We start from the raw sequence: 20442 nt of genomic DNA, 5'->3' as shown, positions 1-20442 counted from the left end.
CTTCCTATTTACTGGTAGGAGTGGGCTCAGAAAAACAAAGGCAGCCGTAGCTCAAAACTCCATGGGCAAAGTGGTTCCTGAAAAAGACAATGAGGTGTGGCCAGTGCCCACATGACCTGAGATGGTGATGCCCAAAGTGTGGTTTCCCTGCTGCTGCTCAGAATTCATCCTCAACCAAGAAATTCCTCCTGGGCACAAGAAGTGCTGTGCTTTCATTCCCTCCTTTATTTAAAATATTTATATTCTGCACTCTCAGTCGATGGTAAAAGAGTCCCGTAAGCAATAAACAACAGCATCCATTTCACTTAATTGAGCATTCTTGCTCCATTTTTCTTCTTGCAAGCTACAAGAAAATTCTTTACACAATGCATCGTTGTCTTGTGGAACCAACTGCCACTGGATGTAGCATAGACCACAGGCTTTGAAAGGAAATTAGAGGATTACATCCATGTCTGTTAGTAAATAATGGTGAAATGTGTGTGTGTTATGTGCCATCAAGTCGCCTCCGACCTATGGTGACCCTAGGAAGGAAAGACCTCCAAAACATCCTTGCTCAGATCCTGCAAACAGGAGAACGTGGCTTTTATTGAGTCAAGCCATCTCATTTTAGGTCGTCTTCTTTTCCTAGCATTGTTGACTTGTCCAGAGAACCTTGTCTTCTCATATGACCAAAGGACAGTAGCCCCCATTTTCAGAAGCAGCAGGCCTCAGACTTCGGACACACAGGCAAGAAAGCAGGCAGAGCCTTTAGTGCCAGTTCTCTAGGGAGAGAGGTGTTTGAATGCACCCCCCCCTCCCACATTTCTCTGGAGGGGAGCAGCTTTCTACAGAAGGGAAAGCTGCTAGGATCAGCTGCAGCTTTGTCTCTGGAATAAGAGTGCTTGGGGGACCAGCAGACTCACTCCCCAGAGTGCCTGAATGGTGGGCACCATCTTGGCTGTGCAGGCCCACCTGATCCCAAAGGGCAACCCTTGTACCACAGACTCTCTAGGGAGCAACTTCAATGCTCCCTCGAGAGCACACACTTTAAAACATGAGCAAAATGTTCCAGAGGGAGACATTTTTTACTATCTGAGCAAAAAGGGAAATTTACATAGTGGGCTGTTCCTCTACAGGTATGATCTTGTCTAAGTGTGCTGAAATCCGAGGCCTAGGAATCATCTCCTCTAGGAAGGGAAGGTGCGAACGAGAAAGATTTGGGGAAGGTTTGTGGCTCCTTTACCATTGTCCCTACCACTTCCTTCCAGGGCATTTTCCTCTTCAACGTGGCCTACTACAAGCCATTGATCTACAACAACACCTACATCTACCCCTGGTGGGGAGAAGCGATCGGCTGGGGCTTTGCACTCTCCTCTATGTTGTGTGTCCCTCTCACAGCCCTCTACAAACTCATCCGTGCTAAGGGATCACTGGCTGAGGTGAGGCTTCTTCCCACCCCATTGGCACAGAGCAGGGGTTAGGGGCCAGGGGTCAGAGCGTGTTTGGGGAGGGAAGGGTGCCATTGGCTACCCCAGATCGGAAGATACCATAGCATGAAGCCAATTTTGTGTCTTGAGCTTGCTCGACAGTTATGCACACCAAGAACCTGGATGGGCCACGAAGAACAGACACATGTGTGTAGCCACACAGGACGCCACAGCCTATGTATTTTCAGTTCTCGCCTGCTGAAGCATATGGCCAAAGGACGGTACCTTAACCAGGTGCTATTGTTGAGGAGTGAACAAGGACAGCCAGTGTGTCGTAGAGGTTAAAGTGGTGATCTAGGATCTTGTTGACCCTCAGATGTCCACTCTGCCGTGGAAGCCTGCTGTATGACCTTGGGCCAGCCTCACCTACCTTGCAGGGTTGTTTTGAAACTAAAATGGAGGAGGGGAGAACAGTAATGTAAACCACATTGGGGGGAAAAACGGGGGTATAAATATCTGTCTAAATATTGTTTGCGGGTGTGAATGGTGTTTCTGGAGGCCAGATCTATTATCAGTTTGAGCCTGCGCAGGACAGTGTGGGCGGAGCCTGTTGCAGGCCCTCCTCCTTTTCGGCTACCCTTCTCAGACTACTGCACAGTGGTTGTGGGCCACAAGTTGCAATATGCACTGCTGCTTGGGCAACTACTGAACTGACCCTATCGGGTGCTGCCCTCTGGATACGCCTGCTCTTGATTAATGTTTTCATTATGCATGTTTTTAATTGGTTAGCTACCTTGCTGGCCCTGAGAAGGGAAGAAAGGCAAAGTATAATTTTTCAAAAAAATAAATAGTTCACAGAATTGCATATGTTGTCTTCACAAATCTCCTGCTCCCATCTTGGTCTAGTATACTAGTTCTTAAAACATGCCTCTGCTGTGATGGAAGCACGGGGGTGGGGGTGGGGGTGTAACATCAAGTCACACTATCTCTGGGGTACCGTTGTCAGATTTCGATAATAGGAGGGGTGTAAGCAAGGGATCTTTTGATGTATTTGGATTTTGAGATATTATGTTCTTATTTTTTATCATCTATGACTTGATGAGTCCTGTGTTAGAGGAGAAAAATGGGATATAAATATCTGTCTGTCTATTTATCTATCATCTAGGGCACTTGCTATGTTGAAGTGTAGATAAGTTTGCCACCTTCCAGCCGACAGAGATCAGTTCTCCTGGAGGAAATAGCTGCTTTGGCAGGTTGACTCTGTGACCTTTTCCCCTGCTGAGGTCCCACCTCACCCTCCCCAGACTCCACCCCCAAATCTCCAGGAGTTTCCCAACCTGGAGTTGGCAATCCTATGTGTAGAACATGTAGCGTTTCAGAATGGTGGTTTTGCAAATTAATACCCGAGTCAGAAGAAAATTTGACAACAGAAAAAAAAATCTGGAAACGCACACTACATTGCTGGTAAATAGCATGTGTCAGTAGCGTGCTCCTGTGGATATTGTGAATGGGGAGACTGTGAGAGTGAAGGGGGAAGAGACATGGAAGGTACGCACATAAAAATACACATATATGAACTTAACAGCCCCAGAATCGGCTGAGGTTTGTAGGCTGTCCAATCCCAACACCAACACCACCCCATGCTGGAGCTCCAAAGCAAGAGCGTTCCCGACAGATACTTGAAGTCCTCCATCAAGACAGAACCCTCTCACTACCCTAGGCAATATCAACACCATTCTCACCGTTAGGATTTTTTTCCTCCTCCTGTTCAACCCAAATCTTCCCTCCCGTCATTTTCAGCCCATTCAATCTAGTCTTCCTTTCTGGAACAGCAGAGAACGAATCTTTGCCTCTTACCCACGTGCCCGCTTGTAAACGTCTGTTTCCCTGCTTTCCCCTCTCTCTACAGCGTTGGCACCACCTCACCCAGCCGATCTGGGGACTGCACCATCTGGAATACAAGGTGCCCGAATTAGAGGACGGCGCTCTGACCACCCTGACCCCGGTCTCGGATGGAAGTGCCAAAGTGGTCATCCTGGAGAGCGTCATGTGATGGCTGTCCGCCCTCCGTACCCCAGCAAGGAAGGGCACTGTTTTTTCTGAGCCACCCAATTCCTGGCGGCCAAAGAGGGAAAGGTGTACAGTTCACCTGCCAAGTGTTCAGGTGGGGAGGGGCAGGGTTCCTGGCACAGTGAGAAAAGGTATGGCTGGCTCTTTATCCGCTCCCTACCTCCTCCTCTCCGGTGCCAGAGTGAAGCCTGGCATGGATCACCAGACCCGTACATGCAAGTGGGATGGGGGGGTGGTTCTGAAGGCCATAGGGTGGGTGGGTGGGAAGGGGCAGGGGGCAAGAAAGCCTTAGATTTACATTTTTTAAAAGAAATATTATTTTTTAAAGAGAAAAAAAATTTAAATTTCTATATATGCATAATATACATACGTACATACATGCATACATGTGTGTGTATATATATATATAATATATATCTCCATATTCACAGGAGTGCAGATTACCTCCTACCCAGTAGAGTTGAGCTGTGGGGTGATGCTCTGGGACCAAAAGGACCTGGAATTTTATCCCCAACTGTCTGGGATCTATTGAATTAGAGAAGGGGTCTCTGGCTTCTGTCTCCTGAAAGGGAAGCAGAGCCCGGCCGAGAGAGGCAGGAAAGGTTGCTGTGATCCAGGCCTCCCAGGCTTGGCGTGACTCAGTGCTGAGCAGGGAATCGGACCCTTGAGGCGCAGCTGAGACCTTGTTCTCCGTTCGCTCCCTGTAGAGTCAGGTGGCAGGTCCGTGCCCTTCCTCACGTCAAGCGCCAGGCCCGTCTGACGTGGGTTTCCGAAGCAGGCCTCTGTTCCCAAGCCCTTGCTGAGCAGGACTGCAGCAGCTCCCTCCTTGGCCCCACTTGACTGTGTGATCTTGGCAGTACTGGAAGCCACGTACCGAATGGACAGGTTTTAGAAACCAGCTCAGGGCGTTTCCTCGTTCAGGCTGGGAAGGGGAGATTTCATTCCTGTGTCTGCTCTGGTGTCGGACCCACATAGGCAGGCCCATGCTCAGGCTGATCGGAATCTGATTCACAAGACACTTGTGTGTCCGCCCCATGTGGCAGGTTTTGTCAAGAAAGAGACAGCTGAACGTCACAAACAGGCCTGACTGAGTAAGATCTGGGCCTTGAATCCTGTGTGCCGCCCAACTGTCTCTTCTCGACACGTTTTGCAGGCCCTTTGCACCAAGCCCCCTATGAGAAGGCAGGTCCAAGCTGCTTCGCCCCTCCACACACACACACACACCTACGTCCCCCATATGTGGACAGCCAGAAGCCCCTGCGTGAATGGAAAGATTTAGACGATGTCGAATCCCATCTGGACATGACTCATTTGGCTCCTGTGTCCCTTCCCCTTTACACCAGAGCAAATATAGAATCACAAGGTTGGAAGGGACCTCTAGGGTCATCTAGTCCAACCCCTAGGAAAATGCAGGAAAATCACAACTGTCTCCCCTCCCCACGCCCCCAGTGACCCCTACTCCATGCCCAGAAGGTGGCAAAACACCGCCAGGATCCCTACCCAAACTGGCCTGGGGGAAATTGCAACCTGACCCTATGGTGGCGATCGGCCTTACCCTGGGCATGTAAGAAGAGGCCATGAGAACTAAGCACTGATGTACCCCTTCCTGCCTTCCCTCTCATGATCTGACCAGGTTCACAGACTCAGCATTGCTGTCAGATGGCCACCTAGCCTCTGCTTAAAAACCTCCAAAGAAGGAGAGCCCACCACCTCCCGAGGAAGCCTCTTCCACTGAGGGACCGCTCTCACTGTCCGGAAGTTCTTCTTAATCTTTAGCCGAAAAACCGTATTTGCTCTGAAATAATGGTGGTGGGGAGGGTTGCAGGTTGGCTGCAGGTGGTATGTCTGTCTGGAGGCCTCTCATAGCCCTGGTGGGTAGACGTGGTCTTAAGCCATATCTTCAAAATGGAGACCCTCTCTTTTCAGATCTTTAAAGGGGGTTGGGGGGTTGTTTGTTTGTTTTACCGGGGGTGGGGCTGTAGGCTGGGGGAGCACTGCATAATGCATAGGCTTGAGAGGGAGGCATGAGGGACAGCAGAGCAAGTAGAGCCCATGGGTGCCATTCCTGAGCGGTTCGCTGCTGCAGCAGCGCAGGGCAGGGTGGGGCAAGAGCCCTACATTGAAGAGCAACAGGCCATGGTCTAAACTGCAAAGTGTAAATGCATCGGACAGGCATTTGCACATGTATGTATTTTCTAGAAATTCTAGTGAGAGAGCTGAAGTTGGCAGTGGCTCCCTGGTTTCATGGTACATGTGGTCAGCTGCCCCAGAGTAGCTAGTATAGTAAGACCAGCATGCAGGCTTGGAGGGGATAGGGGAAAAGTACCGGCCTTTCCCAAGGGCACCTCCCCATTGTCCTCTTCATTGCATTGAGGTCTTCTAAGGGGCATTTGGGGAGCGAGGGCACAGTGTGCCACTTCTATGTTACTTCCCTTTGGTCCCACTCTTTCTCCAAGCAGGTGAGGGTTGCACACATAGGGTGGTCCCGCCGGTTTTAGCCACAAACCAACCCTGTGAGGTAGGTTAGGCTGATAAATAATGGCTGGACCCACGTCACCTAGTGAGTTCCATGGCTGAATGAAGTCTTGAACTCAGGTCTTCCGGGGCATAACCTGACTCATTGTTTGCCGCACTACCATTGGCTCTCAGCCCATCTGAGATACCTGATGAAGTTGAGCCATTCAACGCACCAGTACTGTGAAATTGCAACACACACAGTTTGTGTGTGGGATGCCATTTACAGGAATTTTTTCCTGAACTTGCAAAAGGGGAATATGGAATTTATACCCAAGGGAACTAGGAAGAGAAACCCTCTTTCCAGTGGGTCTGGCCCCTATTATTCCCCTCACCCTTCATCTGCCTAACAAAATCTTGCCGGTTCTCTTCCTTGCTGTCCCTCTGTGCTTAATTGTACATCCACAACTCTGCTAGGCTTTTAATTTGCACATCTTCTGTGGGAAAGTGATATAGATATATACGCACACACATCTATGTATCTCTAACAAACAGAACTTTAACTGCGGAAAGCTTCCCGCTTGTATATTTTGAAAGGAAGCAATTGTACAGGAAAGAGAAATGTGTAATTTTCTTAATAATTCTGCAGGTTGTAAAAAAAGAGAAATCAAGAGTTTTATTTTGTGGCAAAAGCTATAAATATTCTGTCTATATTTGTTTCCTATGAGATTAAATAACATAACAAGCCAACCTCATAATGCAGGGGGTGTGTGGAAATTGTAGAGATGGGGGGGAAGGGGGGGTTCATGCCAGGGTAGCAAGTAGTGAGTGGTGGCAGGAAAAAAAGCAGGCAGGCTGTGGAGCCCACACTTAGGCTGTGCCCACTCTGGCCAATTGTTATGTAAAACGTTCCGTCCTATCCTGTGCCCTGGCAAAATCTGTATTCCATTTTCAGCCCTTGTAATGTGAATGCTGGTACTTCACTCAGCAAAATTGACCGTAGAGGTACCCATTGTAGAGCTACTTGAAGTAGGATGGAATAAATTGAGCCTCCATGTGCAAAGGCAGTTGAGCACTGACCACCCAGTTGCTGAGAACAAGCAAAAGGATTGGTCATGCAGTATTTGTGGCTTGCCCAAAGGCATCTTGTCAGCCTCGCTTAGCAACAATGCTGGGATAGATGGGCCTGGGGTCTGACCCAGCAGGACTCGCTTATGTTGTGGCTTTTACTTTCCCGTAGTTAGTCACCTGCGGCATCACAGCCCATGTAGAGGCCGTCACGCACGATATTCACCCACATGCTTATTTTGCAATTTCTCTGCAAAATATACTCGTGTGCCGTTGGCATGCACTGCATTCTGCATGCATGTGGCAGGCCATTTCTTCCTCCAAATGGGTAGACCTGTTATGTCTGAGCTCTTAACGTGATGTCCTTTAGCACCAAGAAAGGTCATTTGAGCAAACAGCTTGGAACACCTCCCAAGTCTGGCCTTCTCTATCTTTATCAGCTTGTTTTTGATACTACAGCTGGCAACAGATTGCAAAATCCTTCACTGATTAATCACTTGCCTTCTAACTGCTTGGTTGTATTTAAATACATTTCATTTTACCAAAATTATAATACAGATGCCTTTTTGAAAGTTTATTAACCTTGTTCGAAAGAGAAGCCGTTTTTGTCATTTCCCATTACAGTTAGAACATCACAATCTACATAGTATCAAGACTCTGGGCTCTGTTAACCCCAACAATCAAAATATGCCTCAACTGACTGTTGTTAAAGCTTGCAGCCTGTAAAAAGTATTTGCAGCCTGTAAAAAACTAACCGTTTGGAACCCAACCATGCACAATAGCTTCCTTTCCAGTATTTCTTTTGACTTTGCACACCCACCGATTTGGTGTTCTTCAAAGCCGTATTTTCAGTATTTCCCAACCCGTTTAAAAACTTGCGTGCACAGGCTCTAGAGTTCGAGCCACGCATAAATGGTGCACAAAGTTTAATGGGTACGAGCCCACCAGCTTTTCCACAGGCAAAAGGGAGAGGAAGAGCTCCTTTTAATCCCTGGAAAGGCGGTCCTAGGGATCCTTGAACGCAGGTGATCCGAAGCCGTACAGCACGACGACTTTAGGGAGGAGGGAAATGGGGTGAAACTGAACGGAAAAGCTGCTTGGATCCGAGCTAGAATATGCATATCGGGTGTGGTTTTAAAATTAAACCCTCACAATAGAAAGAACTCACCACACCTCCTCCTCTCCCCCCCCCCCCCCAACACACCATCTTGATGGGAAGTCTCATGCACGGTTAACTAAGCACAGAACATCTCGCTTTTGAAGTATGCTGTACAGGAACTTGAAGAAACAATGTGTTAGAGAACAGAAGTATGAATGAAGACATTATTGAGGACAACAGTCTTAAAGGCGGAAACTAGGCTTTGGTTCAGAACTGCTTGGAGTCCAGATTGGTTTTGACTTTGGGTTGGTTGTTTCCTTGCTGCCTGACCCTGGCCTGGTTCCTTGCAGGTATTCACTGCCTTACAAAGGATCCCTGTAAGCATTACCCCTCCCCACCATACCCCGGCCCTGACACTCGAAAGCTTTGCCCTTTCTGAGCCCTGCTGTTGACGCAGATGGCGCTGGGCGAAGGAGGACGAGGAAGCATGTTACTGAGCTGTTCCAGTAGGGATGTGTGGCTCTCCCTTGGCTGCCTTGACAGCAGTGCAGTTTTCAAGAGCATCCACATAAGGTCATCCCTTAACTGGCCACGTTCTGCATTTTATCCTGCTTTGGAACTTTGGGGAAAAACTGAAGTCAAAACAACTGTCGAATACCATTCGGGCAGAAAGGAATACAATTTTTCCAGGTTCCACCACATTGCTATCATAGTCCTTGCCTCAGCCCTTGCAGTCACTCCCCTCCACCCACCCACACCAGGGATTTGGGGAACTTTTTTAAAAAATCAAGAATGTCTAGCTTGTTGTAGCATTATTACAGTAAATTGCCACAATCTGCTAGCTTTCAATTTTCATTTTTTTAAAAAAATAAGTACCTAGCCGTTTTCGTTGTAGAGTTACAAGGAGAAATGTGCTGCTTAGACATTTGCCGTTATAACTCCACAATGAAATCTCTAGAGGTTTACCTTTTTAAAAATGAAAGCTGGGAACTAGAAAGTCATGGCCATAGATTGTTATAATGCTATAGTAATGCAGCCATTCCTAATGTGTTTTTTAAAAACCTAATAAAGCTGTCTGGGGTGAGCGGGGGTGGAATGGTGGTCACAGGTGACTAAGGCAAGAAAAGTGCATGAGAAACTTGTGTGGACTCACTGTTGCCACTGCACATCTCTGCAACAGCTTCAAGAAATACAGAGAGAATTGTCCGTGTGTGGGCACCGTCTTGATTAGTTTGTCTTGGCTTGGGCCTGGCTTGAGAGAGTAGCCAAGGGTTACGACAATGCTGTGTTGTGGTAACTCCTTCCCAGTTTATGTTGCGAGCTTGGGAGGGGTGGAGGAAATGAGACAACCCTTTCTCCCAACTGGCTAAATGATGAGGCTGTAGGTTTGTGCCAGTCCCACATAACTGGCTTTTGTTGCAATTAACTTCCCACCTGCTTTAGAAACCACAGACTTCCCTCCCAAGCAGATGCTTCTGCGAAAGCGCTTTGCCTGGCTCATCTCTTCCCCCTTCTGGCTCACCTATCTAACATTGTCTCTTCTGTCCCCATCCTGGCTCACAGCCCGTACGCGGTCCCAAGACCTGCTGCAAACAACACTGCACTCTCCGACTGAGCAGACATAAGTCCTAGGGCTTCCGACTGGCATTGGACCAGGTTTTGCTTCATTGTTGAAAGGTTGTTAGCCCCTGGCATGGATTTCCAAAAAGAGACTGTAGATTTCCTGTCTCTCCTAGACCAAAATAAACCACCGTCCGGAAGAGAAGATGCGTTTAATTGCCTTGGCCATTTGCTCAGCCTAGCCTGGGATCTCGGTGTTCTTTCACTGGCGCTTGTTAGCTGAAGATGGCGTCCCTCTCCCCTGGCATCCCGAGCAAGCGCAAAGGGCTTTTTATACCTCTTCCCATTTTCACGAGTCGTCTGCAGGTCATAGGGCAAGATGTGGCTTTCGACTCTGGAAAGGGTTGAGGGGAAAGTGCAGAACAGGGGAGAATGTTTGAGATTTGAGGTGTAGATTAACTCGTCATGCAGGTTCAAGGAAAAGAAGAAGATAGTGAAGTGGGGAAAGGAATTTTATTTCATTCAAGGATCTATTAACAGTGGAAACACTCTGAGAATCAATTGCCTTACAGATACCCTGCCAAGGCTGCACGTGGAACAGGTAGGGATCCTTGAGTGAAATACAGTTTCGTTCCCCATCATTTTTTCCTTCTCTTCCACAGATCAACTTGTGTTTGTAAAACTTTGACAACAAACATCATTTTGGGGCATAAAATACACCTCCCTGATCTGCCAACGGGAGAATTCTCCTCGTTCCTCAAGAAGGGTGGGAGGTATTTTCCCCACAAGTGGGCCTTGAAGCATTACTGGGCCAAGGGATTTCCCCAAACCTCCTTGCTGTCATTAAGATGGGCCCTAGTCCATGAAGGTGCCGAGTCTCTACCCTCCATCCGCCTGCAGGCCTTGGACGTCTCATTGCTTCCCTGGCAGGAAACTCCCGAGAGCGGCTCCATTACCTCTGCATGAGCGCGGCCTTCCTCTCACCTGCATTGCCAGAGCCATGGGAGAACCCCGTTGCAGTCTTCCAGGGCGGCAGCTTTAAATCTAACAGTGTTGTCTTTATGCCAGTGTTGTCTCAAATCCCCTCCCTCACTGTGGACCCCCACCCCCAGTCCTACCCAGTGCCAGTTATGTATTGTGTGTGATTTTTTTTTTTGTGCTAACTTTGTCATGGAACGTAGCAATAAAAGGAACCACCTGGACCTTGCACAGCTGCGCGTCTCTGTTCATTGAGGGGGCGGGGAATTCAGTTGACAGTCAACCCGATTCTTTGTGGATTATAAACAGAGCACATGGCAGACCCATCGCCGAGGAAACTCTTTAAAGTCTGTACTTGCCAATCAAAGCAGCTATTGGGCTTAGAGCCTTTAGTGTGAAAAAGCTGTTGGGAGCCATTGTGATAGCAGGGGGGTTGTGAGCGACAGGCAGCAGGTGAGGGCCGGTGCAGGAAAGAGGAGTGAAAGTCACAGAGAAGGAAAAGTGTAGGGGGAAGAGGCTTAGCAAGCCTGAAGTTTCTGGTTTTAGCCTCCTCTTTTCCTCCAGGGTGAGTGGGGCATAATGGGACGTTAAAAGGGCCTGGTTGGGGGGCGGGGAGAGCTCTGTCATAGGATGCATCACGTCTGGGCACGTCATGTGAGAAGGGGGTTGGACTAGATGGTCTGTATGGCCCCTTGCAACTCTATGATTCTAAGCCCTTTTCAGCCTGCAGCCTCATCTTGGGGGCCGGGGAGGCCCAGGCAGCAGCCCCAGAGGTGTGGAGGCAATGGGCCCCCTTCCCCAGCAGCAGAGACCTGCCCACCGCCCTCTCCCTTGGACCAGCCTCCGCGCAAGCAAGAAGATGTGCCGCATTGGCTGCCCCCTTGCAGAGACCACACGGCCGGGTGCAAACGCAGAGTTGGCCTCCTCCACCTCCTGCTCCCGAGGAAGAGCTGTGGACTGCGCCAGAGAACTGCCCCAAGGGGAGGGTCCTGGCCAAGCGAATGGGCCTGTCCATGCCTGGGAACGAAGGACCAGAAGCAACGAAGCAAGCTATTTTCCATGTCTGCCCCCCACGTTTAAACCTCTGTCCCTTTTCCTGTCTTGTGAGTGATGGTTGAAATAGAGCTTGGGAACTCGTGCGAAGGACGGTCCTCCGCTGGATGCTTCAAAACAACGCTCCAGGGGTGTAAGGCTCCACTTGATCTGTGGCTCAGAGGTCATGCATAGGGGTTCATCTGGTCAGAAGCAGCTCCGGGGGAGCGGGGAGGTCCAAAATGCTGAGCATTTCTATCAAGTAACCCCAGGGCTTTTTTTCAGTGGGAACGCGATGGAATGGAGTTCCGGCACCTCTTCAAAATAGTCACATAGCCGGTGGCCCCGCCCCCTGATCTCCAGACAGAGGGGAGTTTAGATTGCCCTCCGCGCCGCTGGCGCAGAGGGCAATCTAAACTCGCCTCTGTCTGGAGATCAGGGGGCGGGGCCACCGGCCATTTTCACCGAGGGCGATTTAAACGTTAAAAAACTCCCCCCTTGTTCCAGCTGACCCAAAGTGATGTCATTGTGCGGTTCTGAGTTCCACCATCTCTTTTCCCCGAAAAAAAGCCCTGAGTAACCCTAACATCCCTCACACCTGTAAAATCATGGGATGTTGTCCAAGCACACACCTTGAAAGAGGGCAGCACACGGAAGCGGGTCAGGGCAAAGACTGCCACAAATCTGATGGGTGACGTGTGGATGAATTGCAGGCCTTGGAAGAGGGAAAGGGTCAGAACGGGATGCATCCCAAGAGTGCGGCCCACTGCCAGCCAATGCAGCTCCGCAGTTTACTGGTCAATTGACAGAATGTAGTTTTGAGGGCGAGATGGACAGTCCTGGAAAGCAGCGATGCAGGAGGCAGGAAGCCACCCACTTGAGGCAAAGGGGCCCAAAGCAAACTGGGCGTCAGAAATGTCCGTGGACAGCAGGGATCCAGGCCACAACACTGAATTCTTCCCCACAAGTCCCTGTCACATCCATACCTGGAAAACTTGTCATCTCAAATGCAGGCTCAGGATGTTTTGTGTTGCAGAGTGGCTTGTGGGGGGTGGCTTGGGGACTGGAACAGATCGCAAAGACCTCAGGCTTCCTACCGACAACTCACACAGATTTGGGGGGGGGGGCACTGCAAACTACAGAGATCAGTTCCCCTGGAGAAACATGGCTACTTTGGAGAATGGCTTCTATACCCCTGCTGAGGTCCTTCATCATCAGGCACAGCCCCCAATCTTCCGTGAATTTCCTGACCCAGAGTTAGCAACCCTAGATGACATAAAATTGGAATGTTTTCATACTTTCCACTTCAAAAGTTTTTCGTAAAAAACAAACGCAGGGACAGTGACGCACCAGGGACAGAAATTAGAAATGAGAATGTTGCATAAACCCTTCCTACCAAGGACTGACAAAAGGAAACAGTCAAACAGTGCAGAGTTAGCAATGCGATCCAGAGTTACTCCTGGATATGTGGTTAATTTTAGTGGAGTAAAATGGAGGAAAGGTACAGGAGGGTTCTGCGATTTGCAGACCACACTATATAGAGACCAACAGCCCTGGACTTTATTTTAAAAGTGGGGGGAGTAAAACAAATTCCTGGGGGCTAGCTCTACCATGGCAGGATAAAACTAGAACTGAACACCGAGCTTTCATCAGAGCTATTCTGATTTTTTTTTTCCTCGCTGAGAATGAATCCAGGGGCTCAAACCCTTGGTTCGCCACCTAGCCCAGCATCCTGTCTCACACAGTGGCCAGCCAGTCTCTCCGGAGGTTACAGAGGCCTTTCCCAGGAGTTCCCTCCTGGCATCGGGAATCAGAGGCCGAGTGCCTCTGAATGTGGAGTTCCCCTTTAGTCACCAAGGCTTTTAGCCACTGGTAGACCTATCCACCGTGACTTTGTCCAGTCCCTTTTTCAACCTGTCTATGCCTGTGGCCACCGCTGCATCTCCAGGCAGTGAATGCCACATCTTAATCACTCATTGTGTAAAGAAGTTTTTCCTTTTGTCTGTCCGGAATCTACCGCCTCTCAACTTCATCGGCTGCCCCTGAGTCTAGTATTTTAGGAAAGGAAGAAAAAGTTTTGTCCACTCTCTGTACCCCGTGCATAATGTCCTCTTAGTCATCTCTTTTCTAAACTGAAAAGTTGCAGATTCTTCAACCTTTTCCCACAGGGGAGATCAGGGCTTTTTTTCTGGGAAAAGAGGTGGTAGAACTCAGTGGGTTGCCCTCAGAGAAAATGGTGACATGCCTGGTGGCCACACCCCTGATCTCCAGACAGAGGGCAGTTGAGATTGCCCTCTGAGCTGCTTGGCGGCACGGAGGGCAATCTCAACTCCCCTCTGTCTGGAGATCAGGGGACGGGGCCACCAGCCATGTGACCATTTTCAAGAGGTTCTGGAACTCCGTCCCCATGAGTTCCCCCTGAAAAGAAGCCCTGGGAGAGATGTCCCAATCCCTTAATCATCTTGGTGGCCCTCAGTGGACTTTGCCCAGCTCTGTGGTGTCCTTTTGATGGTCACCAGAATTCCAAATGAGGCAGCACCATAGATCTATGCAGAGGCATTATAATATTGACCGTTTTATTTTCAGTCCCTTTCCTAATCATCAGTTTTGCCCTTTTCACTGCTGCAGCACGCTGGGTTGACATGGAGTTCTCCACGAGGACCTCAAGGTCCCACTCCCTTTCAGTCTCAGCGAATTCAGACCCCACCCGCATGTACTTGAGGTGGGATGATTTTGTTCCAGCGTGCATCTTTACGTGCTTCCACTCTTTCCTTCTTGTTGTTTAATGACTTTTTAATCCGTAAGAGGCCTTATTCTCTTATCTCACGACAGCCACGCTTAGCCAGGAGTCTTTGGTGAGAAACCTTGTCAAAAGCCTTTTGAAAATCCAAAGATATAGTATCTCCCGGCTTGCCTTCGTCTTGTTTGCCTGGGACAGATGTTACATTAACTAGCCTGTAATTTCGTGGTTCTCCTCTGGACCCTTTTTTAAAATGTTGGTTTGCTATTCTCCAGTCTTCTGTTACAATGCTTGGTTTAAGTGATGTTACATATATGGGTTAGTAGAACAGCAATCTCACATTTGAGTCCCCTCAGAAATCCGTGGTGCATGCCATTAGGATCTGGTGACTTACTGGTTTCTCATTTCCCCAATAGAGCTAATACCATCTCTCATCACCTCGATTTGACACACTCCTTCCGATTCCCTTCCTGAAAATTGTGGCTGTGGCACGTACCCATCTTCCTTTGGCAATCCTTTTATTCCTTGATCATCCGAAGCCCCAACTGCCTCTCTGGCTGGTTTCCTGCTCTGGATATAATAATAACAACATTCTATTTATATACTGCCGTTCAGGACAACTTAACACCCACTCAGAGTGGTTTACCAAGTGTGTTATTATTATCCCCACAACAATCCCCCTGTGAGGTGGGTGGGGCTGAGAGCGCTCCAAGAATCTGAGACTGACCCAGGGTCACCCAGCTGGCTTCAAGTGGAGGAGTGGGGAATCAAACCCGGTTCTCCAGATTAAGAGTCCCGCGCTCTTAACCACTACACCAAAGAAAAGCAGTGTTGATACTTTTAGCAAACTGCTCCTCACATTCCCCTTTTGCAATATGCTTATAACTTCTTTTGTCAGACCTTGCAGTCACTTTATTGGGACAAACCTTTCACTTTTAAAAAGAAGCCTTTTTGCTTTTTATGGCTTCCTTGATTTGGGTCATTAACCATGCAGACAGTCCTTTAGACCTGGCTGTACCTCTCCTCACCTGGGGAAAGCATTCTACCTGGGCTTCAAGTAGTGTGGTTTTAAATAGCTTCCAACATACTCTAAGGATTTGACTCTCTTATGTTTCCCTTTCAGCTTTAACTATTCCCCTGATTTGTAGAGCTCTTTTGAAATCAAACGTTACCATTTTGAACTTTAGAGGTTGCTTTCCATTGACATGAAGACTGAACACAATAGCATTGTGGTCCCTGTTCCTAATGGGAGCAACAATATCCTGGGGTTATACTGGATCCAGCCCTGCTGTTAGAGAAGCAAGTAAATGCAGCTGCAAAGGCCTTCTCCCAACTCTGCCTAGCCTGGAAGGTGGCCCCCTACCCTGACATGGCCGAGCTGGCCACCTGGATCCACAGCATAGTAGCATTGAGATTAGAGTACCGTAATGCTCTCTACATAGGCCTCCCATCAGAGTCACCTCGGAGACTTGATTCCTATCAGGAGCTGGGCAGAGCGTGCATATGACTCCCATTCTGCAGACACTCCATTGGCCGCCCATCAAATACTGGGCGCAATACAAGGTTTGGATTATCACGTACGATGCCCTTCGTGGCCTTGGTCCCTCATTTCTGTAGGAACGCCTCTCCCCGTGCCTTGTCCTGGCAGCTTTGCCAGGGCCTTACGCAGGTGCCACCCTTCAAATAGGCAAAACCAACAACGGCCTGTAAATGTACATTCTCTGTTGTGGCCCCCGTATTATGGTACAGCTTGCCTGAAAAGTTCCCACTCTCCTGCATTTCTACAAACTGTGCAAAACTGAATTATTTGGAAGAGCTTTTTTTTTTTTAAACACAGGAGGGCTGTTGTGTAAGGAAATGGTTCAGAGTGACACTTTGGTAAAGGGACAGGCGGGCTACACAACTGTGTGCTGTCTGTTGCTGTATCCTGGGCAGCTTCTGCATCGTTTAATTATGTCGTGTTAAATTGTTTATTCTTTGTTTCAGCATTGTTCCAGCTCTGTATTGGACTTCTGCGTTTCCAGTTTTTTGGAATCCATATCCTAAAGCATTGGTATTGAATATACCAGCTGTTAATCCATCCACTCACTCTGTGATCCACCTTGAGTCTCAGTGAGAAATGTGGACGATACATAAATAAACAGATAAATATCAAAGAACAACCTGTGGCATGAAGTTAAGCCTGGGCACACCTACTTCTGCAGTGAGCCGCCGTCAAGGGACAACGCTCCGAAGACTCTGGTCCCGCTCAAGAGCTTGGCTGTTAGAAGCTTCAAAAGATATGCTGAGCTGCCTGTGCCAGCTGGGGACTTCACCCTTTGTGCCCTGCCGCCCCTGTGCCAGGCACAAGCTGTTCCAATGGGCAGGCAATGCCACCTTCTCTTCGTTAACACAAGCCAGGATTCAGGCGCTGGAACGCAACTGCGGTGCAGGCGGCCGGACTACTGCGAGCCAGGGGTGTTGTCTTCCGCCACCTTCCCATTTCTGGGAAGAGAGTTGGGAAGAAAAGTGCTAGTTGGAACAGAGCTGACGGGTTGGTTTTTTTCCTGGCTTGATGCCATAACCTGGGTAGCAAAACATTCCCTGTGCTGTTAGCAGTAGCTGTAAGGGTCAGGTAGAGACGTTGTGCTCGGCACACAGAGCATGGAGCCTGCTGCGAAGTGGGGCTTGCTTGGGCTGTCAGTGGAAGCCTGCGTGATAACAAGGCCAAGTGGCTTTAGAAGAGGTTGGGAACCAGAGCAGCCTGGGGTAGGAAGGAGACAAGATTGAGGGGGCAGCGGGACTGGAATTTTTATTTCCACTCCCCAGCCTTCGCAAAACGTACTCATTGGGGGGAAAAAAACACTCACTCACACACACACACACACACACACACACACACACACACAGAGGGAAAGGAAAAATACATCCTGCAGTTAAAAGCAGGGAATGTCTGCCTCCTTCCAGGGCACTGGGCCAGAATCGCCTTCAACAGAGACAGAACAGGCCCACGATTCAGAACTCCTCACCAGCCTGCCAAAGAGGCCTGTCCAAGCAGTTTCCAATTTGTTGCTCCTGGCTTCTGCCCTATTTTCACCATGATAAATCACCTGGCAGGGCCTGGGAAAACAGATCCACGACTGCACAAACACAAGCCTTGGAAGGGCAGAGAGAGAGACCAAAAACTTTCCACTTTGGCCATACATTTTGGAAGATGGCCGGCCATCCCCGAGTGCTGTTTGCAGATCCTTTGGATCACAAAAACAGGCACGTTTAGCTGACCCTTGTTTCTTCGTGGAGGATTGTGGTTAAGGCAGGTCCCCAGACTATTGTTAGCAGAACAGGATAAGAAAAGGAACAAAGAATGTACCCAACCTCGCCTTCATGGATTCCTGGAAATAAAGGGAGCCACACAAGATGAGGAAGAGGAGCAAGAACGGCTCGCCAGACTCCTGGGAGGCCACACTCGAGCTCACGAAGGAAAGATCAGACTGAGCACTTCAAGGCAGCCATCTCCTCTGGTTCATCCCATTCCATTTTACACTCAGGCCATCTGGATTCCAAGGGCCAGGGAGTGCCAGTCAGGGCAAAGGGGGACGATTGCTGCCATCCAACGCCCCCCCCCCAAGCCACATGGAAGTCACATGCCTTCTTTGTGTCCACCTGCATTGTGTAGTAGTGGAGATGGCATCCCTCTCTTTGTCACACAACTGTCTCTTCTCTCCATCTTGCACCATGGATGCAGGACTTGTCCTGAAATCCATGTCCATCCTTATACTAGATAGGTAGATAGAAATCTATCCTCTTTCCTATCAGAGTATGGAGTTCCTATAATAAAGAACTCTTATTTCTTTTCTAAAACTAAGCTAAGTGTAAGTTTGTTATTGTTTTCTCTCACACTCACATCATCCCGAATGCTCCAAAACACCCAGGGGTCATTTCGTAGATGGAAAAAAGCAGCCCAGGCAGCCGTTGCAATCTGGACCTCCATAGATAAGGAGGAATCCAGGATCACACCCAAACTCCTGACTGATGGTACGGGCACAAGTGGTGCCCCCCCAAAGGCTGGGAGATGGATCCCCCTCCTCCGACAGCCCACAGCCCAAGTACAGGACCTCCGTCTTCACAGCATTCAACTTCAGCCTGCTCTGGGCCACCCATTCAGACACGGCCTCCAAAGCTCTCAACAGAGCTTCAGGGGCAGAGTCAGGTTGATCGTTCATCAGTAGATACAACTGTATTGTTTATCAACTATTAAGTGAGCCCAGGTAGTATACAGCGTGCACCTCAATGGCTTGGATCCCTTGGTCTAAAAATAAAGGGACAAGCCCTCTTAAAATGATACCACTTTTGTACAATTCAAACTTGAATTCACCTGTGTGCGTGCTGCAATAGGGGGAGGGGGTGGCTTTCAGCTTTGCTAAGGCTCCCTTTCCCAAGCCACCCTGAGAAGGGTATTCACAGATGCTACGGCTCTAGCCTCGTGGTGCAGAGTGGTAAGCTGCAGTACTGCAGTCCAAGCTCTGCTCAGGACCCGAGTTCAATCCTGGCAGAAGCCAAGTTCAGGTAGCTGGCTCAAGGTTGACTCAGCCTTCCATCCTTCCGAGGTCGGTAAAATGAGTTTCCTGAGGGTAAAGTGTAGATGACTGGGGAAGGCAATGGCAAACCACCCCGTAAAAAGTCTTCCAAGAAAACGTCATGATGCGACGTCCCCCCCACATGGGTCAGTAATGACTTGGTGCTTGCACAGGGGACTACCTTTACCTTTTTTACTGCTCTAGAAGTTCAGGTGCATGGAAATTCAGAAAGCCACACATCTTTCAAAAGCCTTATTGACCAATACAACATTTACTCAAATACAAGACTTTTTTTCCCAGGTACACCCTTGAAAGGGAGCAGAGATCACCTTAAATCTGCATACAGGTTACAGTTACCTCCAATACACAAAGAAGTATAATATTTTTAGGGAGAGACCATCTCACATTCAGGTTGTCTTCTTTTCAAGTAAATACCTTCATTTTAAACTTCCGGAAGAGCAAGGCCTATAAGCTAGCCTGAGCCACAGAGGTTTGGGGCTGTGCAGACTCCTGCGGGCTCGCATGTTATCTGGAGCAGAGAAGCTCTTACCACCACCATGCTGGGAAATACCAAAGGGTCAAGTTCATAAATGCCTGAGCATCATTTAAGTAATACTTCCAAAGCAATCGCTGGCATGGGCAGAAGAGCCATCAGAGTGGAAAGAAACACAGGCCAGAAAACTTCCACAGGCCCCCCTCTTGCCGGTTTACTTCTCAGGGGATGAACTCATACGCGAGTCACCAAGCAACAGGGAACCATGTGGCGCATCAGCAAAACGCACACAGCAATCTAGTCAGCAGAATGCGCAAGGATGCACATCATGTGCTTTCAAGCAGGGAATACCTCTCCCCCCCCCACACACACATTTGTCTTCTCTAGTCTTGCCTTCAGGGCTGTGCCCCCCCCCCCAGCCCCTTTTACTCCTCCTTTCAGCCCACTTGCCCCCTGAACCCATCATGAGAACTTTCTTCCAGCAAAACAGCTTTTGCTCCAACTACTCCCAATATAATCGAAAACCATTATTTTCTTAACTTACAGTGAACTCTCTCGACAGCCTCTGGTGGAGGGGGAAACCTCCAGACTCCTTTACCAACCACACCCCTTTCAGCTATTCAGGGCCTTCTTGGGCACACCCATTCCCACAAACATTTACCCAAGCCAGGACGGGCTGTGGACCTTCCCTGGGTCACTGCTGCCCTAACTGCGTAGCTTCAGGGCAGCTCAAGGAAACCCACAAGCCCAGTCTAGAGCCACTGACATGGCCCGTCTCTCCCCTCAAACCCACAGGTCTGCATTTATCTTGCAGCTGCTGTCGCCGGGCAGCTCGGATTGCTGAGCCTCAACATTACCAGCTTTGTTCAGAGTTCTCATACTGAGAAGGCAACGGGAGGAGGAAGGGGGGGGCAGATGAGAGCACCATCTTAACCGTTTCTCTTACAGTCATGTCGATCGCTTCGCCTCGCCTTGAGATTTACTTG

The 20442-nt window shown here is 49.0% G+C and overlaps 1 protein-coding gene across 2 annotated transcripts in view; it reads left to right on the top strand.

Annotated features, from left to right (window-relative positions):
* The window catches only part of SLC6A8 (solute carrier family 6 member 8), a 30687-nt gene extending 26984 nt beyond the window's left edge, over nt 1–3703 (top strand). For both annotated transcript variants that reach the window (XM_055003362.1, XM_055003363.1), the window contains exons 12-13: nt 1248–1418; nt 3316–3703. In XM_055003362.1, the coding sequence (XP_054859337.1) occupies nt 1248–1418; nt 3316–3459 (315 nt within the window). In that variant the 3' untranslated portion in view covers nt 3460–3703. The remainder of the gene's footprint in view (nt 1–1247; nt 1419–3315) is intronic.
* Nucleotides 3704–20442: the final 16739 nt, after the last annotated feature.

Source organism: Eublepharis macularius, chromosome 19, assembly GCF_028583425.1.
Source record: "Eublepharis macularius isolate TG4126 chromosome 19, MPM_Emac_v1.0, whole genome shotgun sequence".
NCBI lineage: Eukaryota > Metazoa > Chordata > Lepidosauria > Squamata > Eublepharidae > Eublepharis > Eublepharis macularius.
The sequence above is the reverse complement of the archived record's forward strand: the minus strand, read 5'-3'. Positions and strand labels throughout refer to the sequence as shown.